This window comes from Drosophila miranda, chromosome 3 (assembly GCF_003369915.1).
Source record: "Drosophila miranda strain MSH22 chromosome 3, D.miranda_PacBio2.1, whole genome shotgun sequence".
NCBI classification, from domain to species: domain Eukaryota; kingdom Metazoa; phylum Arthropoda; class Insecta; order Diptera; family Drosophilidae; genus Drosophila; species Drosophila miranda.
Window position 1 is genome coordinate 18,371,069 of NC_046676.1, and position 21,412 is coordinate 18,392,480.

At 45.4% G+C, this 21,412-nt stretch overlaps 5 protein-coding genes across 9 annotated transcripts; 4 read left to right on the plus strand and 1 right to left on the minus strand.

The window, feature by feature from the left end:
• The first annotated feature begins 89 nt into the window (after window positions 1-89).
• LOC108159875 (U6 snRNA-associated Sm-like protein LSm1) lies at window positions 90-1,020 on the plus strand. The gene is made up of 3 exons (XM_017293479.2): window positions 90-444; window positions 497-681; window positions 747-1,020. The coding sequence occupies exons 1-3, from the start codon at window positions 390-392 to the stop codon at window positions 918-920; spliced, it is 414 nt and encodes a 137-aa protein (XP_017148968.1). The 5' UTR covers window positions 90-389; the 3' UTR covers window positions 921-1,020.
• On the minus strand, window positions 966-2,023 carry LOC108159873. The gene has a single exon (XM_017293477.2). It carries the CDS (start codon window positions 1,948-1,950, stop codon window positions 1,045-1,047), a length of 906 nt encoding a protein of 301 aa, XP_017148966.1. The 5' UTR covers window positions 1,951-2,023; the 3' UTR covers window positions 966-1,044.
• A 394-nt stretch (window positions 2,024-2,417) lies between these two features.
• LOC108160834 (prominin-like protein) lies at window positions 2,418-6,921 on the plus strand. Its single transcript, XM_033390882.1, has 11 exons — window positions 2,418-3,092; window positions 3,160-3,307; window positions 3,370-3,486; window positions 3,559-3,746; window positions 3,818-3,982; window positions 4,072-4,202; window positions 4,263-4,598; window positions 5,116-5,228; window positions 5,297-6,233; window positions 6,300-6,439; window positions 6,522-6,921. The coding sequence occupies exons 1-11, from the start codon at window positions 2,609-2,611 to the stop codon at window positions 6,688-6,690; spliced, it is 2,928 nt and encodes a 975-aa protein (XP_033246773.1). The 5' UTR covers window positions 2,418-2,608; the 3' UTR covers window positions 6,691-6,921.
• A 544-nt stretch (window positions 6,922-7,465) lies between these two features.
• Window positions 7,466-11,673, plus strand: LOC108160075 (nuclear pore complex protein Nup133-like). 2 transcript variants are annotated; one of them, XM_017293833.2, is made up of 9 exons: window positions 7,466-7,731; window positions 7,788-7,965; window positions 8,030-8,515; window positions 8,575-8,887; window positions 8,940-9,579; window positions 9,642-9,846; window positions 9,909-10,587; window positions 10,642-11,183; window positions 11,243-11,673. In XM_017293833.2, exons 1-9 carry the CDS (start codon window positions 7,583-7,585, stop codon window positions 11,615-11,617), a joined length of 3,567 nt encoding a protein of 1,188 aa, XP_017149322.1. In that variant the 5' UTR covers window positions 7,466-7,582; the 3' UTR covers window positions 11,618-11,673. The 2 variants fall into 2 exon arrangements, with proteins under 2 accessions (XP_017149322.1, XP_017149323.1); XM_017293834.2 differs by having other exon boundaries at window positions 7,791-7,965; window positions 11,243-11,617.
• A 788-nt stretch (window positions 11,674-12,461) lies between these two features.
• Window positions 12,462-20,410, plus strand: LOC108159804 (SR-related and CTD-associated factor 4). Of its 4 annotated transcripts, XM_017293370.2 has the most exons (10): window positions 12,465-12,647; window positions 12,942-13,544; window positions 13,780-14,058; window positions 14,181-14,333; window positions 14,392-14,520; window positions 15,575-15,902; window positions 16,501-17,250; window positions 17,318-17,824; window positions 17,888-18,226; window positions 18,951-20,410. In XM_017293370.2, exons 1-10 carry the CDS (start codon window positions 12,618-12,620, stop codon window positions 19,931-19,933), a joined length of 4,101 nt encoding a protein of 1,366 aa, XP_017148859.1. In that variant the 5' UTR covers window positions 12,465-12,617; the 3' UTR covers window positions 19,934-20,410. The 4 variants fall into 4 exon arrangements, with proteins under 4 accessions (XP_017148862.1, XP_017148859.1, XP_017148860.1 ...); XM_017293371.2 differs by lacking the exon at window positions 13,780-14,058 and having other exon boundaries at window positions 12,467-12,647; XM_017293373.2 differs by lacking the exons at window positions 15,575-15,902; window positions 17,318-17,824; window positions 17,888-18,226; window positions 18,951-20,410 and having other exon boundaries at window positions 12,462-12,647; window positions 16,501-16,690.
• Window positions 20,411-21,412: the final 1,002 nt, after the last annotated feature.

Consider the following 21,412-nt stretch of genomic DNA (forward strand, 5'->3'; position numbering starts at 1 on the left):
CGATACTTTGCATCGATATTTTATTCCTGTATCGATATGGGATTGTGCTATTGAGGAACTGCCACCACCTGCGATCACTGTCGCGTGATTTATCGAAGCACTGCCATCTCTAAGATAGTATAATTATATTTATAAATTTTGTGAAAAAGAAAACATCAGCGCGTGCCGAACACTAATTGACTTATAACCAGTACACCAACAACTTCCATTCTTTGACTCGGCAATTTCCTGCTTCGCATAGGCGGGCGGCCAAATAAACCCATGCTACTCAAGGGTAGCAGGAGAACTTAAAACATAAAAAAAAAACACACACACATTTAACAATAATTAAGCGAAAAGTTGAATCGAAGTCGTTTTTCCACACACAATCAATCACTCACAGTCTGAACATGGACGATCTCAACCCTTTGGCGGGCACAGCTCACCTCCTGGAAGAAGTAGACAGTGAGTGGCTCCGGCCATTTGTTTGGATGACAATGAAATGTCTCAATTACAGAGAAACTGATGGTGCTCCTGCGAGATGGTCGTACCCTGATTGGCTACCTACGATCGGTGGATCAGTTTGCCAACTTGGTTTTGCAGCGCACCATTGAGAGGATACATGTGGGCAATCAATATGGCGACATTCCACGTGGAGTGTTTATAATCCGAGGGGAGAATGTTGTCCTATTGGGTGAAATTGTGAGTGAACGAATCCAAACTTCCAAATAATTAATACCCCGGATCTTGTAACATCCCCAAAACAGGATCGTGAAAAGGAACAGAAGCTGCCGCTCAAAGAGATATCTGTGGACGAAATACTGGATGCCCAACGACGCGAGCAGGAGCAGCGGCAAGAGAAGCATCGTCTGGTGTCTAAGGCACTCAAGGAGCGCGGGCTAGCCGTCAACGCGGAATTAATCAATGAGGATTTCTGCTAGAAAAGAAAAAAAGAAGGAACTAAAGTAAATAGATTAAGCTTAAAATGATTTTTCGTCACTTTGTATATTTGTACTGCATTAAAAACTATTTTAAAACCTATACATCAATTGCTATGTAACCTGTTCACCCCGACCCTGGTCTCGAGCCCGATACCACGCCTCGTCTCTCCTCCTCGAGCATAATGTATTTCTCCAGTATTTGGAACATCTCCACCTTGGCCTTGATCTTGTGCACCCGCGACAGCTGCCGCAGATAGGCAGCCACAGATTTACAGAAGTAATCGTCCTCGGTCTCTGTCATTGTTGGCATGGCCATAGTCGGAGCTAGTGACTCTTGGGAAAGATGCTTCCGTTCTTGACTCATGCTGGGCATGCAGACCATGTAGTTGATGTCGCCCTGGGTGGGGTGGGCTGCGTCATCGGCGTGAGGAGAGGTTGTGGTCGTTGAGTCCATTGTCTTGTGCTCATCCCCAATGAAGTCTTCCTCGAAACTCTCCTGCTCGGGCTCTTGACCATCATCGGCCTCCACTAGCACAGAGTACGTCTCGGAGTGCGATGTCTGCACTTCTAGCTTAGTATCGTAATTGTGCTCATCGGTCTCCTCGTAAACATGCGAATCCTCAATCAGGGTGTCCGTTTCGGTCGACATCTTCATTAGTTTGTTTCTCCTCATGTCCACTTTGAGCCAACCAGTAGGTGTCTGATCTCTTCTGTTGCGCTCGCGCCGCTTTCTTACAAATTGCCGCAGAAAATCCATTTGATTGAAGAAATCATTGCGGCCGAATTCGCTGGTTGGATGGAGACGCATCTGTTTTAGCTCCCGCGAATAGCGATCTCGTAAACAGGTCCAACGCCGCCGAGCATCTATAGTAGAAATTCTCAACTTTTCTGCCACTTTCGCCCAGTCCTCCTCTTTGCGCTGCGAGAGCCGAAAAGAGGGGAGCTGCGGATCATACAGCGAGGGCGTTTCTCTTATAGTCTGTATCAGCTGGATATCCGATGCGTCCAGGGGTCGATGGTTGGAACTCATAGTTTTAAAATAATATTTACAATTTTTTTAATGCGTTTACAGTGTTTTCGTTTTAGTTAGTGATGGTACCATTGATACTATCGATATGTCCATTTCATACTTTGCTATACTATTTTTCCTGACAATGTTAACTAACATTAACATTGGAAATTTCTACCGCTATAAGAAAACAAGGAAGGAAGAAACGACAAGAAAGTGTGTCTGGCATTTCATTGAGAATTGATCACGAGGAAGATGAAGCCAAACGGCTGCTAAAACCTTTTATATTCTCAGCTGAATAGCTTTCGTGTGTGTAGGTAAGATAACAAAAATTTCAATTTGTTGCAAAAATCCTATCGAATATATAGTGCAGAGCAGTAAAGTGCGCTATAAAATTGAAACAGAAAGTTTCGTTGAATGCGTACTTAAAATCACCCTAAACTTTCAGAAACATTGTGAACATTCGAAAAACAATGGCATTTCTTGACGAATTGCGGCCATCTGTTTTGAGTCAAAACTTCTGACTTAAGTCTTACTTTGAAATATGTTATCACATATAGGACGAGTTAGAACTTAACTCTCCACTCGACACAAACACAACAAGTACACATGCGTGCACACACACACATCCTACGTTAAGTGTAACACCAACTGTGCAAGGATTGATTGCAGTTAAAAAATGTTTTCAAACGACAACGTGGCAAGCGACGGAAGCGGACGCCGATGCGTTGGGAGGAACCGTATCGAGATCGGAATGGCGCTGGCAGAACCTCCACGCGAAAGAAAATTCACAGGAAGAGGACGAAAGCATCACTTTGTTCCCCTTTCTGTTCGAGGCATCCATTCGGTGGTGCTGATCCTTGTGTTACTCTCACTTACTATGCAAAATTTGGCCCAGGATCCTGATGCAGAAACAGGAACAACTGGAGCCAGTGGTACTGAAAGTAATAATAATGCTGATATCGTTTGGCGCGAGGGGTACGCTGGCGACGGTACGACTCACGAGCAGCTCGGACAGGACCACTGGCCTTCCGTCGAGTACAGCCCATACCTTGGTTCCGGCAATTATTCCCTGGATCTAACCTCATCACAAAAAGCTCTGAGTCCCGTTAATACATTAACGCACTTCGCCTTGCGGTTGTTTTTGTCCGACCTGCCTCCGGGTAAGTACAACCAGATCAACTAGCTCCAGAGAGCCATCCATTTGAGGCCCCTCCCGCCTTCGTGCAGGCTATGTTACGACGACGGCCAACAACAAGTTGGTTCTCGGCCCTAAGGTGTGGAAGAACGATTGGGCTGCTCTATTGGCTCAGTACTGGTTTCTGCTTGTTGTCGTGATATTCCTCCTCTTCTGTATAATTATCATTCCGTTTATTGGGTAAGCAAAGCCTTTACAAAGGCGACCCATAAGATCCTTTTTTCACCTTTTTGATGACATAGTGTTTGCTATTGCTGCTTTTGCTGCTGCTTACGTTGCAAGCAAAATAAGAGATCGAACGAGTTCCGGAGGCGTTGTCTTTGCAGCGTTTGCCTTGCCCTTCTCGTTATTGGCCTTATGTGAGTTTGGGTCGAGGTCGACCAGCCTCAATGGCAGCAAAATAATGTGCCTCCGATTACGATTGCCCACAGGCTTGGTCTTTTCATAATGTTTATTGCGAACAAGTTTCTGGATCGCGGACTAGAAGACAGCAATATGACAATGAAACGTGCTAGCAGGGACACTTGCACCTTTTTAAAAGATGTGGCTGATCACATCTACCATTTGATGGTGTACAATTACCAGGAGCTGGATGCCCACCTCGATGACCAACTTAATAGTGAGTTCGACTCGGGAATTGAATCTGAAACGATATATCTTCTATCTGCCACCCTCCATCTGTCTCCATAGACGCACATGATCACATATTCCTGGACCTGGGGGATACCTCCGAGAGTACTGCGCTAGCAGAAATGGAGCGCATCTTGCTCAACATGCCGAAAGCCCTTAAGATAATGTTGCAAGTGGAGGCCTTAGAGAAGGATATCCGTTTCTTAGGGTCCCTATTAAGAGACGGTAACTACTAGAAGCCGAGAATTTCTCGCATCGGATATCTGATGGATAGTCGTCGATACAGCTGTGCCCTTACCTTTTCCAAATTTCAGGTATGCGGGGCCAGAAACGAGATCTTACCTACGCTGCTTATGCTTTGTGCCATTTGCCAAAATGCTATAAGTTCAACCATGACATGGGTGTAATTTCTTACGATGATTCAAAGTGCCTGCACTTAGACCTGGTATTATATTTTCCCTACAAAGCACCCACAAAACCCAAATGTAATCAGTGTAATTTCTAGATTCCTAATACTACACTCTTTGTCGAAGCGATGAAACAAATTATTGACGACAAACTTTATCTGATCCCAATAAGGGGAATGGCCCGCTTAAAAAAGGTTAAGGACATTATCCTGAAACAGATGAAACTCGTTCTTCCGCCAATATTTCGAAGCCTTACTAGATCAAGGATAATGCTTCTGGATGAAGCTATAAAAATCCGCGACTTGATTGATTCTATGATCAGCGATATTCACCTAAACACACTGAGGACCGCAAGGACATTTGACGACGTCTACGAAAAGTTTGGCGAAGATCGCAGGACTATTAACATCGTCATTTTTTTGTTAATCTTTATAGTAAGTCGAATGAGTTCATGCATATTTTATGCAAATTTGATGCATTTTGTTAAACCCGGTAGTCGAACAGTTTCGGACTACATTAGCTTTGTGGTGAAAGAATGTGTATGTAACACCGAGAAGGAAGCGTTTAGGACCCTATTAAGTATATATTTTCGATAAAGCTATGTCTGTCTGTCCGTCAGTCTATCCTTCCATTTTGCTTGACGCCTAGTCCACAGAGGCTATGAGGGACCATAAGCACCATCCTCGCCCACAAAGAACGAAAATCTGTGGCATCTAAAATTTTGAAGAAAACTAAAACCGGAGAATCATAGACAATACCCATATGTAACAGATCATCGGTTCGAATCTCACACTCTTCCTTGTGCGGTGTGCACGGTCTGGCGCAGGGAAGCGAGATAAAACGGCTAGTGTCGGATGCAGATGTAAAAAAAATTTGTTGTTATTATATATATGTATATAAAACTTTCCCAAACGGTTCGACCGATTTTAATTAAATTTTTCCCGATTGTAGATTATAGTAATCTTGATATCGGCCCTGATATGCGGCTTCTTAGGGCCTAACCGGACAATGCCAGGACCCCCTAGAGTATTCTCAAAGGGAATGGCTGCCTCATGTCTATTTGTGTGAGTAATCTCTAGTTTTTGTAATACCGAGAAATTTGCAGCAACAGCCATTTGTGTCACTATTTCAGCGCCATCATCATGATATTTTGTGTGTTCTCGTTCATCACGCTAGTTGGACTGTTCTACTTGATAATCGGTTTGATAACTTACACGAGCGCATGTGCTCCATTAAAAAATGATCAAAACATCTTCCGATATCTCGACCCCGTGATCGATATCAATCGCTACATGTCGGGGAGTACGGAAGTAAGGGAATCGTTTCCCACGCTGCCAGTGTCGGAGGCAATCAGGGCCTGCAATGCAAATGAGTCCGTATTTCAGCTGCTGAGAGCGAAGAATATTTACGACATAGACAAGTTGTTGAATTTGGAAGTATTCGTCGATGGCTTTGAAGATCCCCCTTTGTTCACTGGGGATTTATCCAATGTGGAGCTCATCCTGGAAAAAGAGAAATTACTTCTCACTGACATGCGTGACGGCAATTTGTCCGAATACCACAGCATCTTATACAGCGAGCATCTTTGCACCAAATTTATCCATACGGATATAGCCATACTAAAGAAAAAAACGTTGTTATTTTCTTATGATATAAACACAAGATATCTAAAAGATTGGCCAGGCTGCCTTGCTTACTACCTGGCTGCCATAGATCTATTTATTTACCAAGATCATATATTGGTCCCATTGACGAATGCCGTAAACAAATTATTGGAAAAAGTAAAGGAAATTGATAAGCTCATTCTATACGACAACAATAACTTTGGCGACTCTTTTAAAATACTGATGGACGCGGTTGAAAGGTCCGAGAACTTTATTAGGAATAGAGGCAACGAGTACATCAACAATCTCGCCAATAACCTTTCGATTTCGGTCAACCTTCAGATTCAAGAATATATCGAAAGAGTGATTAGGGAAGCGGAAAACAACGTAGGACACTGTAAGCCTCTGGCCTACATTTACCATCAAGGCGCTTCCTTAATTTGTGAACGTCTAGTCGATCCGATAGTGAGTACAGATTTCATCTGAATTCTCCACTCTGTTAATACTGTATTTATATTTTTTTATTTGAAGAACGCATTTTGGCTGGCCACTCTTCTTTGCTGCATGCTTCTCCTGCCCGTACTCCTGGTAGCCCATTATCTGATGTGCTTGTACTCTAAAATCTATCCGTCTCCGATTGTCGCTCAATTAGCAGCAGTAGAAGCAGCAAGGTAAGCCTTTCACAGCAAAAATGGTTCATACTCAGCCGGATAACTGACTATCTCCCTCCGATCCCGTCCTTACTTCCTCTAGATGTCCAGTTTGCACAGGTCCGCCGGTCATGCTAGCGCCGGCAAATATTTTGTCACAAGATTACCGCGGCAAGGCTGGGCTCACAGCTCCAGAAGAGTTGGACAGGCCGCTACAAGTTGTTCCAGTCAGAGCGGCATCTGTAGCGATCAGCAAACGTAAGAAAGACTAGGTAAACAAAATGAGAGATCGGCTTAAATCAAATTCTGCGGTGTTTGAATATTAAATGTCTTTTATCTGTTTTATAAAGCATATTTGTTAAGCAGTGAGACCGACACGGCCTTACTTACCCGGAGGCAGGTCGGACAAAAACAACTGCAAGGTGAAGTACGTTAATTTATTAACGGGACTCAGGGCTTTTTGTAACGAGGTTAGATCCAGGGAATAAATGGATGATATAGAATTGAGAAAATGTTTGTCTTCCAAGGCTCAGTAGGTTAGGTATCAGGATCGACATAAATGTATACAAGATACTAATAATGTACTTGAATATGTCTAAAGGATATCAATTTGAGAAAAGATCTTAACAAATTACGTTTGATCTTCATATAAAATAAACGAAATAGGGTGTACAAAGGCCTATACACGCATCATGTCATCAAGTACCAGCAACATTGCGACTGTTTTTTTTGTTGAACTATTTTGCTTAAACCTTGTTTTAGTCAAAATACAATAAAAGCAAGGACTAAAAACTAACCAATTGTGTAGAAAATTAATTCATCAATCGTACAAAATTATGTGGGCATGGCTAAATGTCCTATATAGCTAGTAATATTCCACGGAATATCAAAATCGAGGAATATGGAAAATAGAACTTCAATTCGTCAGTATGTTTACGGTATATTTTTAAAATCTGACGGTATATTTTGGTATATTTCTAAGGGTCTGACGGTATATTTTAACGATAAGTCCGCGGTCACACTGCTAAGTAAAACCTTTAAAAAAATATAATATTTATTTCGTCAAACCTGAGCAAAAAAAAAAAATACATTGCTCCTTATCACTAGGATAGTACTCATAGTACCCATAGTAATAATATTGAAAACAAAGTAAAGGAAAGAAACATGAAAAAGCAGCTATACGGAACTCCGCGGGAGTCATCGCCAGGATTCCGCCGGCTATGTGCAAACAGCACGCAAAATTCTTTTTTTGGCGGGAACTCGAACTGCTCTCCACTTCCAGGGAGCTTGAAAAAAACTGCCCTGAACAACAGGTAACTAACAGGAGTGTCTCGCCTATTTAAAGATGATTTCAAACACTTTTTCCCAGCAGCCGGCATAGTTTGTCCGGGCGATCTACCCAATCGATACCCGGCATCCGGTCGGACTACAATGTTGTGGAGAGCTTTGGCTTTCCCCTCCCCGTCGTAGTAAACGAGGCCTTGACCTTTGTGGGATCTGCTGCAGGAGCCGTTTCTGCGAAGGTTGCCCAAAATGGCTGGGCTTGGGTACGGGCATAAGCACGGATCGAAAAATGATTTGGCTGGGTATTAAATTTCCGCCCTATTTCAGGTTGTGCAAGGCCGCCGACTTTTAATTTGGCAGTACAAAGAGACGTCCAAGGGTGCCAAGAAACCTAGACGGGGAGGTGGCTTGTCCCAATGCCGCGAACTACAACTGCCCTACTCCGATTTAGGGTACGACAGTGAGTTGATTAGTGTATTCCAGACAGACGGCCAGCAAATGGCATCCTGCATAGCAGTTTCTGCAACGGGAGATGTGCGCTATTGGCCATCTATTGCCCACGACGGGAATAACGTGAATCTACCGATCCTAACCGGTCAGGACTTCGTTCAGATCATAAATCTACCATTGCAACAGGGCTACCTTGCTGTGACCTCAACTTGCACATTGGTATTTCTCAGCGTAGGCCTCACCAACGGCCGATACTCGTTGCAGCACAAGACCATAAAGCCGCCCACCAGTTTGCTTGGTGGCTTTGGCAAGAAATTTTCGTCCATGCTTATTGGAATGAACACGGGCAGCGACAAGGATCCGGTGAGGCTTGCATTTCCATCTAAAAAGGTTCCTCAAATAATATAAAATATATTTTCCAGCTCTTGGTTGGCATGTGCTGCGAGAAAAATTCTCCTGAAGGTGAAACCGTGGTGGCTGTGCTCTCGGATCGTTCGATCCAGCGCTGGAGTTTGTCAAACAAAGGGAATACAGAACATTTACTCCACGAGGATGAAGAGGTGGTGCGCCGGATTCGCGAAGAGTTTAAGCAAAAGTTCTGGAATCTCCGTACTCCCGCGGACAATGTGGAAATCGAGTTGCATCTGTTGGACTTTCATATCGTAGATGACAAGGCTTACATATTGGCTGGAGCTGTTAACGCTGCCCACGCTCCACAGATGTGCTATGCCGTTGGTAAGTATTGAATTTGTCATTCAACATGAACAATACTTAATACTATTTCTAGCTGTAGCCAGTGTCCAAGCGAACAGCATACTTTTGGAGTCATTCACACCCCTTAAGTTGAATAAATTCTACAACGCCAAGACCAAAGAGGATTGCGTCAGCCTTCGCTTCATAATAGGGAGCAGCCACATCTACCTCTACACCCCAAAGGTGGTCTATCCGTTGCTCTTGGCAAACGCCGTACCCACAGCCGAACTTGAGGCGGAGAAGATTGAATTTCATTTGCACGACGATCGAATCCTATGTGCTGCCGTCTGCAGTCGACTGCCGCTGTTCTTTAGCCGCACACACGGACTGGTTTCAATCACACCTGGCGACTTTGATGCCAACGAGCTGCATAATATGAGCACCTGCAATACACCAGATCTGTTTGCACCAGCTATGCTCGGTAGTTTCAGTGCACCCGATCAGTCTACACTGACCGCAGTAACTGGCAGCAGCAACAATCTGCACATGTTCGAACTGGATCCGGATGAGCTATACAGCGATCTAAGTGACGAAGTGGGCCAGTTAAAAGCTGCCTTCGTGTACCACCTGAAGCGTAATAACAACATGGTGAAGACAATTATCGGGGAGCTTCTGCGCACTGTCAATGAGCCCGATCAATGTGGTGCGCCCTTGGATGCCTACAAGTTGGATAGGTATGAATACTTGAATTTTTACTAAAATACTATAAGCTATCAGATACTTCCATTTCCATTAGAATTGTCATCACAATAGCGGAGGACTTGGCCGAGGATCTTCCAATCGCCGATCCACGCTGGGAAGAGGCTCTGGGCGATCACGATGGCAATCGTCATGCGTTGGGGAGCTCACGCTCTATGCAAATCATCAATCAGCTGCGTGACAAAACCCTTGCTTTCGATCACTTTGTCTCATTTCTTCATGCCAGCGGCGTTTGGGAGAAGGTGATTATTATTGCTCTTCTTATTGCTATTTTTTTGAATTTATCTTGCGTCATTCTTTTTAGCTCAATGCCATACCCTGTGGTAGTAATGTGCTGAAGCCGACATGCTTTATTTTGTCCGATATTAGCGAGAAAATAGTGGCTGCCATGGCACTGCGCTCCTTGCAGGCCAAACAACCAAAAATCATCGAGCATGCCATCGATGCCACTGTCGCCATGTGGGATGAGAAGCCCAATGGCAACCTAACCACCCAGGATATATTCTATGTGAAACTGTGCAAATTCCAGTTTGTATTCGAGGCGCTAGCCGAAATGGCTGACAATCACATTTCAGCTCAGAGAGATACCACGGTAATGGTGGCCCGATTTCTCAACGATACCAATTCCATCGTCCTGGATACACTGGGCCAGGTGTTTATGCATCGTGAGCAGCAGGCGAACAACTTCACACCGCACAATGACAGACTGGCCGCCTGCGAAAACCTTCCCTGGACGGCCATGTCGGGAAGTGCTGGAGTTCGAGACACTCTCAACCGACTTATAGACCTCAGCCTGCGCTATGGTTCCCAGTGCATCAGTGAGACGGAGCTAAGCCAGAAGTTGTACCAGCAAATATACGAGCTAGTCGATTTGGTGCTTCAGGGGCGCAAGAACTACTTGGATAGTGTTCGAGGATCGGAGAAGGCTAATCTATTGCAGCAGCAGTTTGAGGCACAGCGCAGGGAACTCATCTCAGTCCTAAGTAAGTAAGTTTTCAGTATAACTGGGGCGTATTTCATATTCATTACCTTTCCAGTCAAGGATCTTAAGTACGAGTATGCCGCTAAGTTGGCTGAAAAGTATCTGGACTTTCATAGTCTAGTGCTAGTATGCGACTTGACCAATGACAAAGAACGTTTGGATGATTACATGCGCAAATACGAGGAGTTTAACTTCTCGCAGTTTGCCATCAGCTGGCATCTGCGGCAGAAGCGGCATGGCGAGGTATTCGAGCGCTTCAAGGACAACCCGATAGCGCTGGCACAGTTCATGCGTGACCATCCATCGCTGGTCTGGATTCAGCTGATATTCAACGGCGACTACGAGCGGGCGGCAAAGGGGCTGTACGAGCTGGCGCAAAACGAGAAGGAGATTGTGGCGCGCAAGAAGTCAATGTTGTCTCTGGCCAAGCTGGCTGCTTTTGCGGCGCCCGACACCGATCTGACGTCGCAGATGGAGAAGATTAATGCTGATCTAAGGCTCATCGAGTATCAGCTGCAGTTGAGCCATGACGTACTGCAAACCTTTGGCCTCGACCCAGTAGAACAGAAAGTGCTCAAAGCTGAAGATATTATCGATGTAAGTCGATCTGTCCATTGGTTCTCGTACATTATTTAACAATATTTAATAATCCCCAGTTATACATCGCCGATGAAAACGATAGTGCCACCGAAGTGGAGTTTGGCAAGTCCTTGGAGTTGCTGAGCTTTGTGGAGCAGCCCTACGATCTGCGCCACAAGATCTGGTGTGCGGCCATACGCCGCGACAACTGGGTCGACTATGACCACAATAATTCCGTGGAATACATGCAGACGCTACTATTCTACAAAATCATTGAAATCTCGGAGCTGATGGGCAAGGAAGGCGACAATGTTCTGCCGCCCATGGAGGAGTTCCTGGAGAGCACAGAACTGGATGACCTGCCGCAGAACAAGTCGTTCCAGTATCTCTTGAAACTGACCTACGAGTATGTGGCCGATATGTTCAAACCGCCACCAGACATGGAAGTCTAATTATGCTTTGCATATACAATCATTTACATTTATTAAAGTTTAAACCAAAAGCTGGAGATGATGTGTGGGTGTTTGGGCTTTTGTGAACCGCTGCCAGGTGTCCCTAAAAATGCATTGTACTAGCTACGATACGGACTCAACTTCAACGTGATGCTAGCGGTCATGGACCACGACAGCGCCGTCACTATTTAGTCACTATCAATTTGAGAAAATTTCTTTATTCATTACAGTTTGGAAAACAGTTACTGTTTTAATTTTAAATTAACAAAATAGGGTATAAAAATGCCCATACTCCAGATTATAAGCAACAAGTCTTCAAATGACAGCAACATTGCGACTAATTTTATGTTGAACTTTTTTGTTTAAACCTTGTTTTAGTCAAAATACAATAAATGAGAGTACTTAAAAGTAGTTAATCTTGTAGAAAATATATTCATCAACGGGATAAAACTATGTGGGCAGAGCTGAGGGTTTTAGTTAGTCAGCATTATTCAACGGAATATCAAAATCTAGCAATAGGAAAGATTACTCACTTACATGTTATTTTTCTGACCTTTTTCGCTAAAACCTTTTTTTTAGAGAAAATCCAATTAAAGCAAGTGTTTAAAATAAGCCAGTCAAAAAGAACATTGATTCAGTAATTCGATTAAATTATGTGGGCACAGCTGAGGGTTCTATCTAGCTCGTAATATCCAACCGAATATCAAAAACGAAGAATATGGAACTTGAATACAAATTATTCGTCAGTATATTCCGGTATATTTGTAAAGTTCTGTCGTATATTTCGGTATGTTTCTGAGGGTCAGACAGCATATCTGACCGATAAATCCGTGGTCACACTAATCCCTACGGGCAGCCATTTTTTTCACGCTTTGTGTAAAACTTCGTGAAAAGTTTAAAAAATAAAGTAAAAAGGGCTGTAAAAGTTTTCTGATACTTGTAAAAGTATGCAATATTGAAATTTGTGAGTGTTCGAAGTGCGTGAAACCAACAATTGAACATGGAAACTGTTGTGGCTTTCAACAATGAGGTAAGTCCGAGGCAGGGCAGCCGCCGCTTGCTGATTGCGTGAGAAAAACTCGCTGCAAAGTACGCAAATTGCTTGAAGCGTGGTGGTTATACAACGCCAACCACTGATCCGATGCAATTGTTACAGTGAATATGTGCATACACAAAAAATAGTTATTTCTAGGCAATGCCCCAAATTTGTTCGTACAAGCGCAGCACAGCGCCGCCCAGGGTTGCATGTTGCCTTGCCCGTGATACTCGATTGCGATAACCACAACCCCATGCCCACTTGTTCTTCCCATTCTGTCCTTTGCAGCTCTCCGGACTCTATGACAGCCGACCGCCCATATCCAAGGCCAAAATGGCCGCAATTACGAAGTCGGCAATGCGAGCCATCAAGTTCTATAAGCATGTCGTCCAGAGCGTGGAGAAGTTCATATTGAAGTGCAAGCCGGAGTACAAGGTGCCGGGCCTGTATGTTATCGACTCGATTGTGCGTCAATCGCGCCACCAATACGGGCCCGAGAAGGATGTATTCGCCCCCCGCTTCCAGCGAAACCTCACAGAGACATTTGCCAATCTCTTCCGCTGTGCTCCCGAAGACAAGAGCCGCATCATTCGCGTCCTCAATCTCTGGCAGAAGAACAATGTCTTCAAGTCGGACGTCATCCAACCCATCTTCGATCTGGCCGACCCCAACCACCCCATTTACCATCAAATGCAAATGCAAATGCAAATGGGCGGTGGAGCCGGACCCGGTGGCAATGTGGGGCCTGGTCCCAGCAGCAGTGGCGCCCTTAGTCTGGCCGATATCTCCAGTGGGCCTAATGGCCTCAACACCTCTGGATTGAGCAACATGGACCTGAGCATGAACAGTGGCGCGGGAGACGACAAAATGGGCGGGGTGCCCGATTTATCGGTGAGTTGTTGATTCGGCACCGCGGATGTTGGGCTTGGAGAACACACTCCACACAACATACATACTAACCGAATCCGAAGGATTCCACGATGGGTATCCTGTATCCTTTGTGTATCCCTTAACGCATACTAACTCGCAATCTCTTCCAATCGTTGTTGTTCCGCTGTCTCTTGCTTCATGTCTTGCCAACCAACATCTTTCGTCCTCGTACACGCAAACACACGAAACACCCCAGATGGGTCATGAGAAATCCTACGGTGGCGGTGTCAGCAGCAGCAGCTCAAAGCGTCATCATTCGGATCAGCATTATATGAAGCGTCAATCGGGATCGTCCAGCAAGTCGCATCATCACAAATATAGCAAGACCTCGCATGAAATCGACTACGATGTGCGCTCGATCATGGACGACGAGGAGGACAACATGCAGCGGATGATGGCCGATGATCATCATCATCATCATGGCCATCACTGCATGGGCGACGACTCGCCCCCTACTTCATCCAATCTACTAGACGTATGGCCGAATCCTAATCGATCTCATTCGCTTTTTTGTTTAGTTTTAATTTCTTGTATTAACACTGCCCGCCCTCTTCTTTTGCGATCTGTTTTGCTTAATCCCTGGTTGGTCTTTTGCAGAACAACAATCTCAAACAACTGCTCAACGATCCGAATGTGCTGCGACAGCTGCAGACACTGCAGAATTTCCAGAAGTTCAAGCAACAGGAGGAAAACCAAAAGATGCGCTACCAGGACGATGCCCTCCAACAGCATTTGCAGAACGTGTTGAAGGTATCGTATATCGTTTATCCCTGGGTTACATTCCCTGGTAATCTGTAATCCAATCCAGGGCACTGCTGGCATGCCCCCTGGGATGGGAATGGGCATGGGCATGGGCATGGGCATGAACCTCAACCACAGTGACGGGCAGGACATGAACAAGGACGTGGAGTTCATATCGGAGCAGCAGTCGATTGAGGTATACCACCGAATCTATTACTTTCTTTCTATCTTAGTTGTTTGTTTCGGCCTCGTGTATCTTTTCGATCCCCCCACCCCCACGGGAGGACTGCATTGTTGTCCGTTGCGTGGGTCGAAAGCATACACGAGTCGCCCATTCAACCTGCTCTTGTTGTTGTTCCTATCGCGAAGATACATACACACAAACAAACACTCCCGGAGTGGAGCGGAACGGACTGTGCTGACGTGCAGGTGAAGGTGCAGTTGAGTTTGAGTTTGTCCGCAAGAAGCGCCCAAAATGTTGTTATAACCGAGCGGAGCCGAGCGTAGCGGTCTAGGATTGTCTCCAATTTAAAATTAATCTCTAACTATATCTGCGATAAAATTAAACTCTTTAAGTAATAACTTTACCACAATATGGCTCAACAATTGGTTCCACCCTACCCTCGAGGGGCTGAGGGACGTTATTGAGCCATAAGTAGATACGATACTATTTTTGCCACCAAAAGTAAAAAATCATACTACCCTCGCCTTGCCTTGCGAAGTCTTAAAGAGCGAAAAATCATTGAAAAACACTGCAAATATTTGAGATCAGAGCCTAAGAAACGAATAGTTGATTTAAAGATTTAAAGATTAAAGATATGTTGTACAATATATGACAAAAAAGAGAAGAGAAGCCAAAGGTAAGGTTTTTAAGAAAAACAATGTCCGGCGGACCCGCACCCGATGCTATAACAACGTTTGGTAAGTGTTCTCCTAAATATGTAAACCATTCAAAACAAAGAATCAAAAACTTGCTCGAAAACGCAAAATGCCAATGAAATGTCAAGAATCGTCGAATCGAACCACACGTCAACACACGCCAGAGAATGCAGTTTATCGTTTTTTTTTCTCGTAGTCCTTCAATCGTCCTCGAATCACTCTCGATTCCCTCTACTAATCCCTACCCCCCCACTCCCACTTCGGCCTCTTCCCCACCCAACTCTTTCTTTTACGCTTACAAAAATGTTAACGTTTTTATATCACAAAATCAATTCTCTCAAACTTCTTGCCAACACTCCCGACTCCAATAGGTGATCAATCTGGATGGGGCCGATTCGCGGAGTCCAACGCCCGACCGGGAGAGGTACAAGCGGAGCCGGAGGAACAGCAGCCGCAGTCGTTCTCGCTCACCACGTGGACGAGGTGCTGGAGGCGGCGGGGGTGGAGGCGGCAATGGCAACGATCGACGTCGTCGCGGATCCCGATCGCGCAGTCGTTCACCTCGTTCCAGTCGACGCCGAGGATCGCGGGACCGCGAGCGCATGGAACGCAACAATCGGGACAAGGAGCGTGACCGGGAGCATGAGCGTGAGCGCCGCAAGAAGGGGCTTCCTGATATTAAAAAGGATCACCTCAGTGGTAAATATGGCGTCGAATCATTTGCCAAGAGCCGTTCCTTGGGAACAGTTTCTGGAGATGATTTTTTGTCCTTTTTTTTCGTTTTCGTTTTCATTTCCGTTTCTTTTCTTCTTTTGTGTTTCCTGCTAATCCGGAAGAGTTCTCTCCTCTCTATTCCTGCAGCTCCTTGGCTCGTGTTGACGTGTGTGTGTGCGCGTGTGTGTTTTAGCTTTAGTGTTTCTTGCACTTGATTTTTGGCATAATTTAAGACTACTCCAACCCCAGACTAGACCCACTCTAGACTCCCCCTGTCCTGCGTTTTCGAGCAATGTTTTTGAAGATAATATACACATTTCATACGATACGATACGATACCTAATAAGATACAAAACAATACGTAAAACCATATACATTCATATATATGTGTTGGATGAATCCAACTAAAATGTGGTTTAGATTTTTTCAATTGAATTAAAAACTAAAGGTTCAACTCTCAACTGACACGCGCACCGCTCAACGAGCGAGCTACGGGGCCACCTACTCCTTCCCACACTGCTAGCTACTCGGCTACTCGTTGATAGATTAGATCCGATCTACATATGTGTCGTTTCTCTTACAGTATGCAGCACCACCTTGTGGGTGGGCCATCTGTCCAAGCTGGTCTACCAGGAGGAGCTGTCCGACACCTTTGGGGAGTACGGCGACATAGTAAGCATCGATCAGATTGTGCCACGCGGATGCGCATTCATAGTGATGAATCGTCGCCAGGATGCGCACAAGGCCATGCAATCGCTGAAGAATCACAAGCTCCAGGGACGGGCCATAACCATCTCCTGGGCCGCCGGCAAGGGGGTGAAGAGCAAGGAGTGGAAGGACTTCTGGGACCTGGAGCTGGGCGTTACGTACATACCCTGGAACAAGCTGAGTCCGGAGACGGATCTCGACACCCTCGAGGAGGGCGGCATGTTCGACGAGGACACCATGCCCAGCTGGATTAAGCAGAAGATCAATCAGGCCAAAAATGTCGGCAAGGAGAAGAACACGGCGTCCACTCCAGAGACCGCTACGGCATCCGTTCCTGGCCCACCGCCAGGACTAATGTTCGGCATCGATACAACACAGCCGCCTCCAGTGGGACCCGTGGGTCCAGTGGGTCCACCCCCACCGCTCGGCCCCGGCGCACAACCTCCGCCCGGACTCATGGGCATGGTGAGAGGCCAGTACCCCATGGCTCCGCCCATGGGGATAGGCATGCCGCCTCCGATGATGATGCCACCGACAAATATGCCGCCACCGATGATGATGCCGACGACAACCATGCCTCCACCAATGATGATGCCACCGGGCATGATGCCGCCCGGTTTTCCAGGTACGATTTTCCCCATAAATCTGCCCAACTGAATCTCTAATGATGAAATGGCATCTGGTATTTCCAGGAATGGGTGGACCCCCTCATCCTATGGGTATGCCTCACGGAGGCCCATTTCCGCCACCCGGAGCAGTGCCACCTCCTATGGCTGGCGGCGCCCCACCCGCGGGCAACAGTGGTAATATAAGCGACGATCAAATGGACATTGAAATGGATCTGGAGGATGCCCCGCCACCGATGCCACCACAGCAACAGCAGCAGCAGGCCAGCTTCAATCCGCCTATGGCCAATCCCAACAATGTGGAGGCAGTGGTGGCTGCCGCTGCCAACGAGATGTTCCAGAGGGAACGGGAGCGTTCCCGCGGCCCAGGTGGCGGCGGCGGCTCACGTTGGGGCGGACGCGATGACGTGGCAGAAGCTGCCGAACGCTGGAGAGCCGAAAACGGCGGTGGACCGGGGGGAGCTGGTCCTGTACCTGGGGCTGGACCAAATGCCACATTCAATGAGGCGCGAAATCGTCTCAACCTGAATCCACTTGAGCATGGAATGCAGAGACCAGACTTTATGGGCGCGGGTAAGTGGCGACTGCCACTAAAAGTATGCGTACGATTTTACCTGACTTCCATTCCCTTTTCAGACTTTGATAATCGCGGTGGACCGGGTCCTCGTGGAATGGGGCCACGCAGTGGGAACCTAAATGGAGGCGGAGGACCGGGTGGACCAGGAGGAGACTTCTTCCCGCCCAACATGAACAACAGCCGATTCAATCAGCCCACCAGCCTGATGCAAATGCGTATACCGCCGCCTGCGGCCTTCAATCAGCGTATGGGTGGACCCCCTAACAATGCTGGCAATGGCGGTGCCGTGGGACCAATGTTCATGCGCAACCAGGGCGGCAATGGCGGTGGACCCGGTGGACCTGGCGGACCTGGTGGACCTGGTGGAACTGGTGGACGACAACAGGGACAGGGACCAGGTGAGATGAAAGAGTCAAGCAAAACTCAAAGCTCAAGATATTCAAGAGGTATTCAATGGCAAACCAATTCAAGACATCGACCTTCTATTGAATCTGATTGAAATTGTATTGTATTTTTGTGTATTTCTTGATTACCTACTAAAATCAATATCCCTAACATGAAAATATGTTTTCGTGAGAAATATGAGCACAGGCGATCAAAATTTTGAGCAACCGTTGATACGGCTGGTTTCATCTGCTGCTTCATTGAATATCCCAATTCGCATAAGTAGACTGTGGCAAATGGTACTAGAATTGCAACAGCACGCTTTGCCCATTTTTCTTTTTGAAACACAGAAACAAAATCTGAATCCTGGTCCACTTAAAGCAAGCTAATAAATCCGAGATAGCACTTTTCCGATAGCGATATGAAACAGAAGTGACTGATGATCTGCTCCCATTTCCTGACGACTTGATTTAATTAAAAGTTTTAACAACTTGTAGGACAGAACAATTTATCAACAAAGCTTTAAGGCATATTATCTTCACAAAACCTTGACCTTTTTACGAGGCACACCAACTGTAGACCACGGCACACACTTTGCGGAACATTGCCATAACCCATTGTGTTCCAATGGTACCATAAATGTGTGATATGTAAATAGATGTAGAAATAGCAAGAGGTTTCTTTTCAATATTTATGCGTCAATTTAATTAATTACCATTCGAATCCATAATCAATCAGGCTTCTTCAATCCCCGGAATCCCTTCAATGATAATCAACGCGGACGTGGAGGCCCTGGTGTGAATGCAAGGAATGCCTCAACCGGAGGCGGCGGGCGAGGACGCTGGAGCGACGATGAGGATGAAGTCGGCAACAATTTCAACAAGCGTCGTGCCGGTCCTGGAGGTCCTGGCGGTAATCGCTTCCGTGGAGATCGAGAGGGCGAGATTCCCGACGATCGCCGTGGCAACAACGCGCGTGGCGGGCGCGGACCAAGAGAAGAACGTGACCGTCCAGGGTTTGGAAATAGACGCGGCTCGCGAGATGACAGTAGTCGACATTCAATGAGTTCCACGGATGAAGGAAACAGCAAACCCATGTCGGAAACGGATTCCAGGGAAAAGAATCAGGAGACGCCGCTGTCCAGCACTAATTCGCTATCAGTGCCAACACCAGCCCAAGCATCAGCTCCAGCCCCAGCAACTGCTGAGACGGCGGACACCGAGGAGGACTGGGACCGTGAGCTGCAGGACTATGAAGCGAGAATGGAGGCAGAGCAAGCAGCTAAGGCCGAGCGAGATGTACCAGAGGTTACTCCAGTTGGTGCAGAGCAAAGAGCGGCCTCTGGGTCGCCGGTGGATAATTTCGCAAGACCAGCGGAAGTAGCGAACGATTTTCCGGCACTAAAACAATCAGATGCTTCACCCGCCTGCACGCCCCTCTACGATGAGCTGCCACCACCCTCAGCCCCAACCCCAGCCCTAGATCCCGCTGAGCACGAAAGCAGAGTGGAAGTACCTGCAGAAGCAGAAGCCAAAGCAGCTCCTCCACAGAAACCTGAATTTATTCGTACAGAGGCTGTGCCCAAAGACGAATCCCCTTCAACTCCTGCTCCAGCTCTGGAAATACAAGATGAAGCTCCAAAAATGGATGCTACACAGTCAGAAGCTCCATTATCGGAGGAGTCATCCAATCCAGCGGTGACTGTCGAGGCTGAAGCATAGAAGACAGATTAGATCAGCAGAATCAAATGGCATCGTTGCTGTGAATTCTGATTGAATTCCCATGAGGAAAAGTGTAATTCATGATTTTCCTTACCGAGTAACTTATACATGTGTAAAATCCAAACATACGAACCTATTTAAATCTTTTCAACCTGAGATTTCGTGGCATTTCACGTACTTTAAGCTGAGTACCAGCAACGCAACCAAAATTTTTGAATGAATTACTCTACTCGTAAAATACAATACGAACGCAAGGACCGGAGGGACTACGTGTTTGTGTACGCATTCACACACGGATATAGAAAATACTTAGCAAAAGCAAGAGAATGTGAGAGTTTGGACGGAAATTGACAGAGCAACACAGAAGCGGAAACAAAATCGGCAATCGCAGAACTTGAAGTGTTTATAATTTTGTTATGTATTTAGTTTTAAGGGTCTATTTAACACTCGGATTGTTTTCAACGCGCAGATTCTAGGTACATAATAGTGTACAATTCAAATACAATTATATTATATCAATACTATAAAATAAAAAAAATTTAAATGTGATTGTTTTTGGAAATGAATTTATCAATATAAAATATTCATATACATACATATGTATATTTGTTTAGTACTAACATTTCCAATATGTGTCGTGTTCAAAAAGAAACAGTGCGGCTAACAGCGTACTGTTAAGCGCAAAACCTTATCGATACCATCTCTACGTATAGGAAAAGCAACGTTAAGTCTTCTCTGTTAACAATAAATTTAATTTGTAAGGGTATATTAGAGAATACAGGGTATAGAAACATCCATACGCTGGTTTTTTTAATTTTCGCTCTCTCAAAACGTGCTTTCCTGCTTCATTTATTTCAATGCATTGATTTTACATCTCTGCAAACTTAGGCGCGCAGCTATAGTTTTAGTCAAAATACAAGAAATGGGTTAACTTAAAAGTATTTAATCTTGTAGAAAGTGTATTCATCAAAATGATAAAACTATGTGGGCACAGCTGAGGAATTTAGTTAGCCAGCATTATTCAACGAAATATCAAAATTGAGCAAACCTCTTTTTAGACAAAATCTACGAAAATCAAGTATTTAAATTAAGCCAGTAGAAAATTGATTCAGTAATTCAGTATGGTTTCCAGTCTTCGAAGACGAACGATTAGCCCATTGCTTGCAAAGGGGGTATTTTAATATTCCAACGAAAATAATAAAAATTTAATAATTTTAGCGCAGTTCAGGTGAAAGATTTTAGGTTTTTTTTAAGTTCACAGGAAAGATCTACAAGAAGAATTTACAATCAGTAATGTTTTCCGCCATTTACCTCAAATCGTTAGATGTTTAAATAGAGGGGGGATATGTGGGTTATATTGTTGTTGAGGCACCAAAATTCAGGCAAAAACAATCAAAGCAATCGCCGTAGCAGGAAAGCAAGTCAAGTATTTAAAGCAACCCAGATAAGTAGAAAAATCATGCATTAATCAGATTAAAT

Bases quoted from the DNA above. Each gene is read 5' to 3' on its own strand.
- LOC108159875 (XM_017293479.2), top strand. From the start codon at position 390: ATGGACGATCTCAACCCTTTGGCGGGCACAGCTCACCTCCTGGAAGAA. The intron at 445-496 runs GTGAGTGGCTCC...TCTCAATTACAG, and splicing joins CCTCCTGGAAGAAGTAGACA to AGAAACTGATGGTGCTCCTG. The intron at 682-746 runs GTGAGTGAACGA...TCCCCAAAACAG, and splicing joins TTGTCCTATTGGGTGAAATT to GATCGTGAAAAGGAACAGAA.
- LOC108159873 (XM_017293477.2), bottom strand. From the start codon at position 1,950: ATGAGTTCCAACCATCGACCCCTGGACGCATCGGATATCCAGCTGATA.
- LOC108160834 (XM_033390882.1), top strand. From the start codon at position 2,609: ATGTTTTCAAACGACAACGTGGCAAGCGACGGAAGCGGACGCCGATGC. The intron at 3,093-3,159 runs GTAAGTACAACC...GCCTTCGTGCAG, and splicing joins TTTGTCCGACCTGCCTCCGG to GCTATGTTACGACGACGGCC. The intron at 5,229-5,296 runs GTGAGTAATCTC...TCACTATTTCAG, and splicing joins GCTGCCTCATGTCTATTTGT to CGCCATCATCATGATATTTT.
- LOC108160075 (XM_017293833.2), top strand. From the start codon at position 7,583: ATGAAAAAGCAGCTATACGGAACTCCGCGGGAGTCATCGCCAGGATTC. The intron at 8,888-8,939 runs GTAAGTATTGAA...TACTATTTCTAG, and splicing joins ACAGATGTGCTATGCCGTTG to CTGTAGCCAGTGTCCAAGCG. The intron at 10,588-10,641 runs GTAAGTAAGTTT...TTACCTTTCCAG, and splicing joins GGAACTCATCTCAGTCCTAA to TCAAGGATCTTAAGTACGAG.
- LOC108159804 (XM_017293370.2), top strand. From the start codon at position 12,618: ATGGAAACTGTTGTGGCTTTCAACAATGAG. The intron at 13,545-13,779 runs GTGAGTTGTTGA...GAAACACCCCAG, and splicing joins GCGGGGTGCCCGATTTATCG to ATGGGTCATGAGAAATCCTA. The intron at 14,521-15,574 runs GTATACCACCGA...CGACTCCAATAG, and splicing joins CGGAGCAGCAGTCGATTGAG to GTGATCAATCTGGATGGGGC.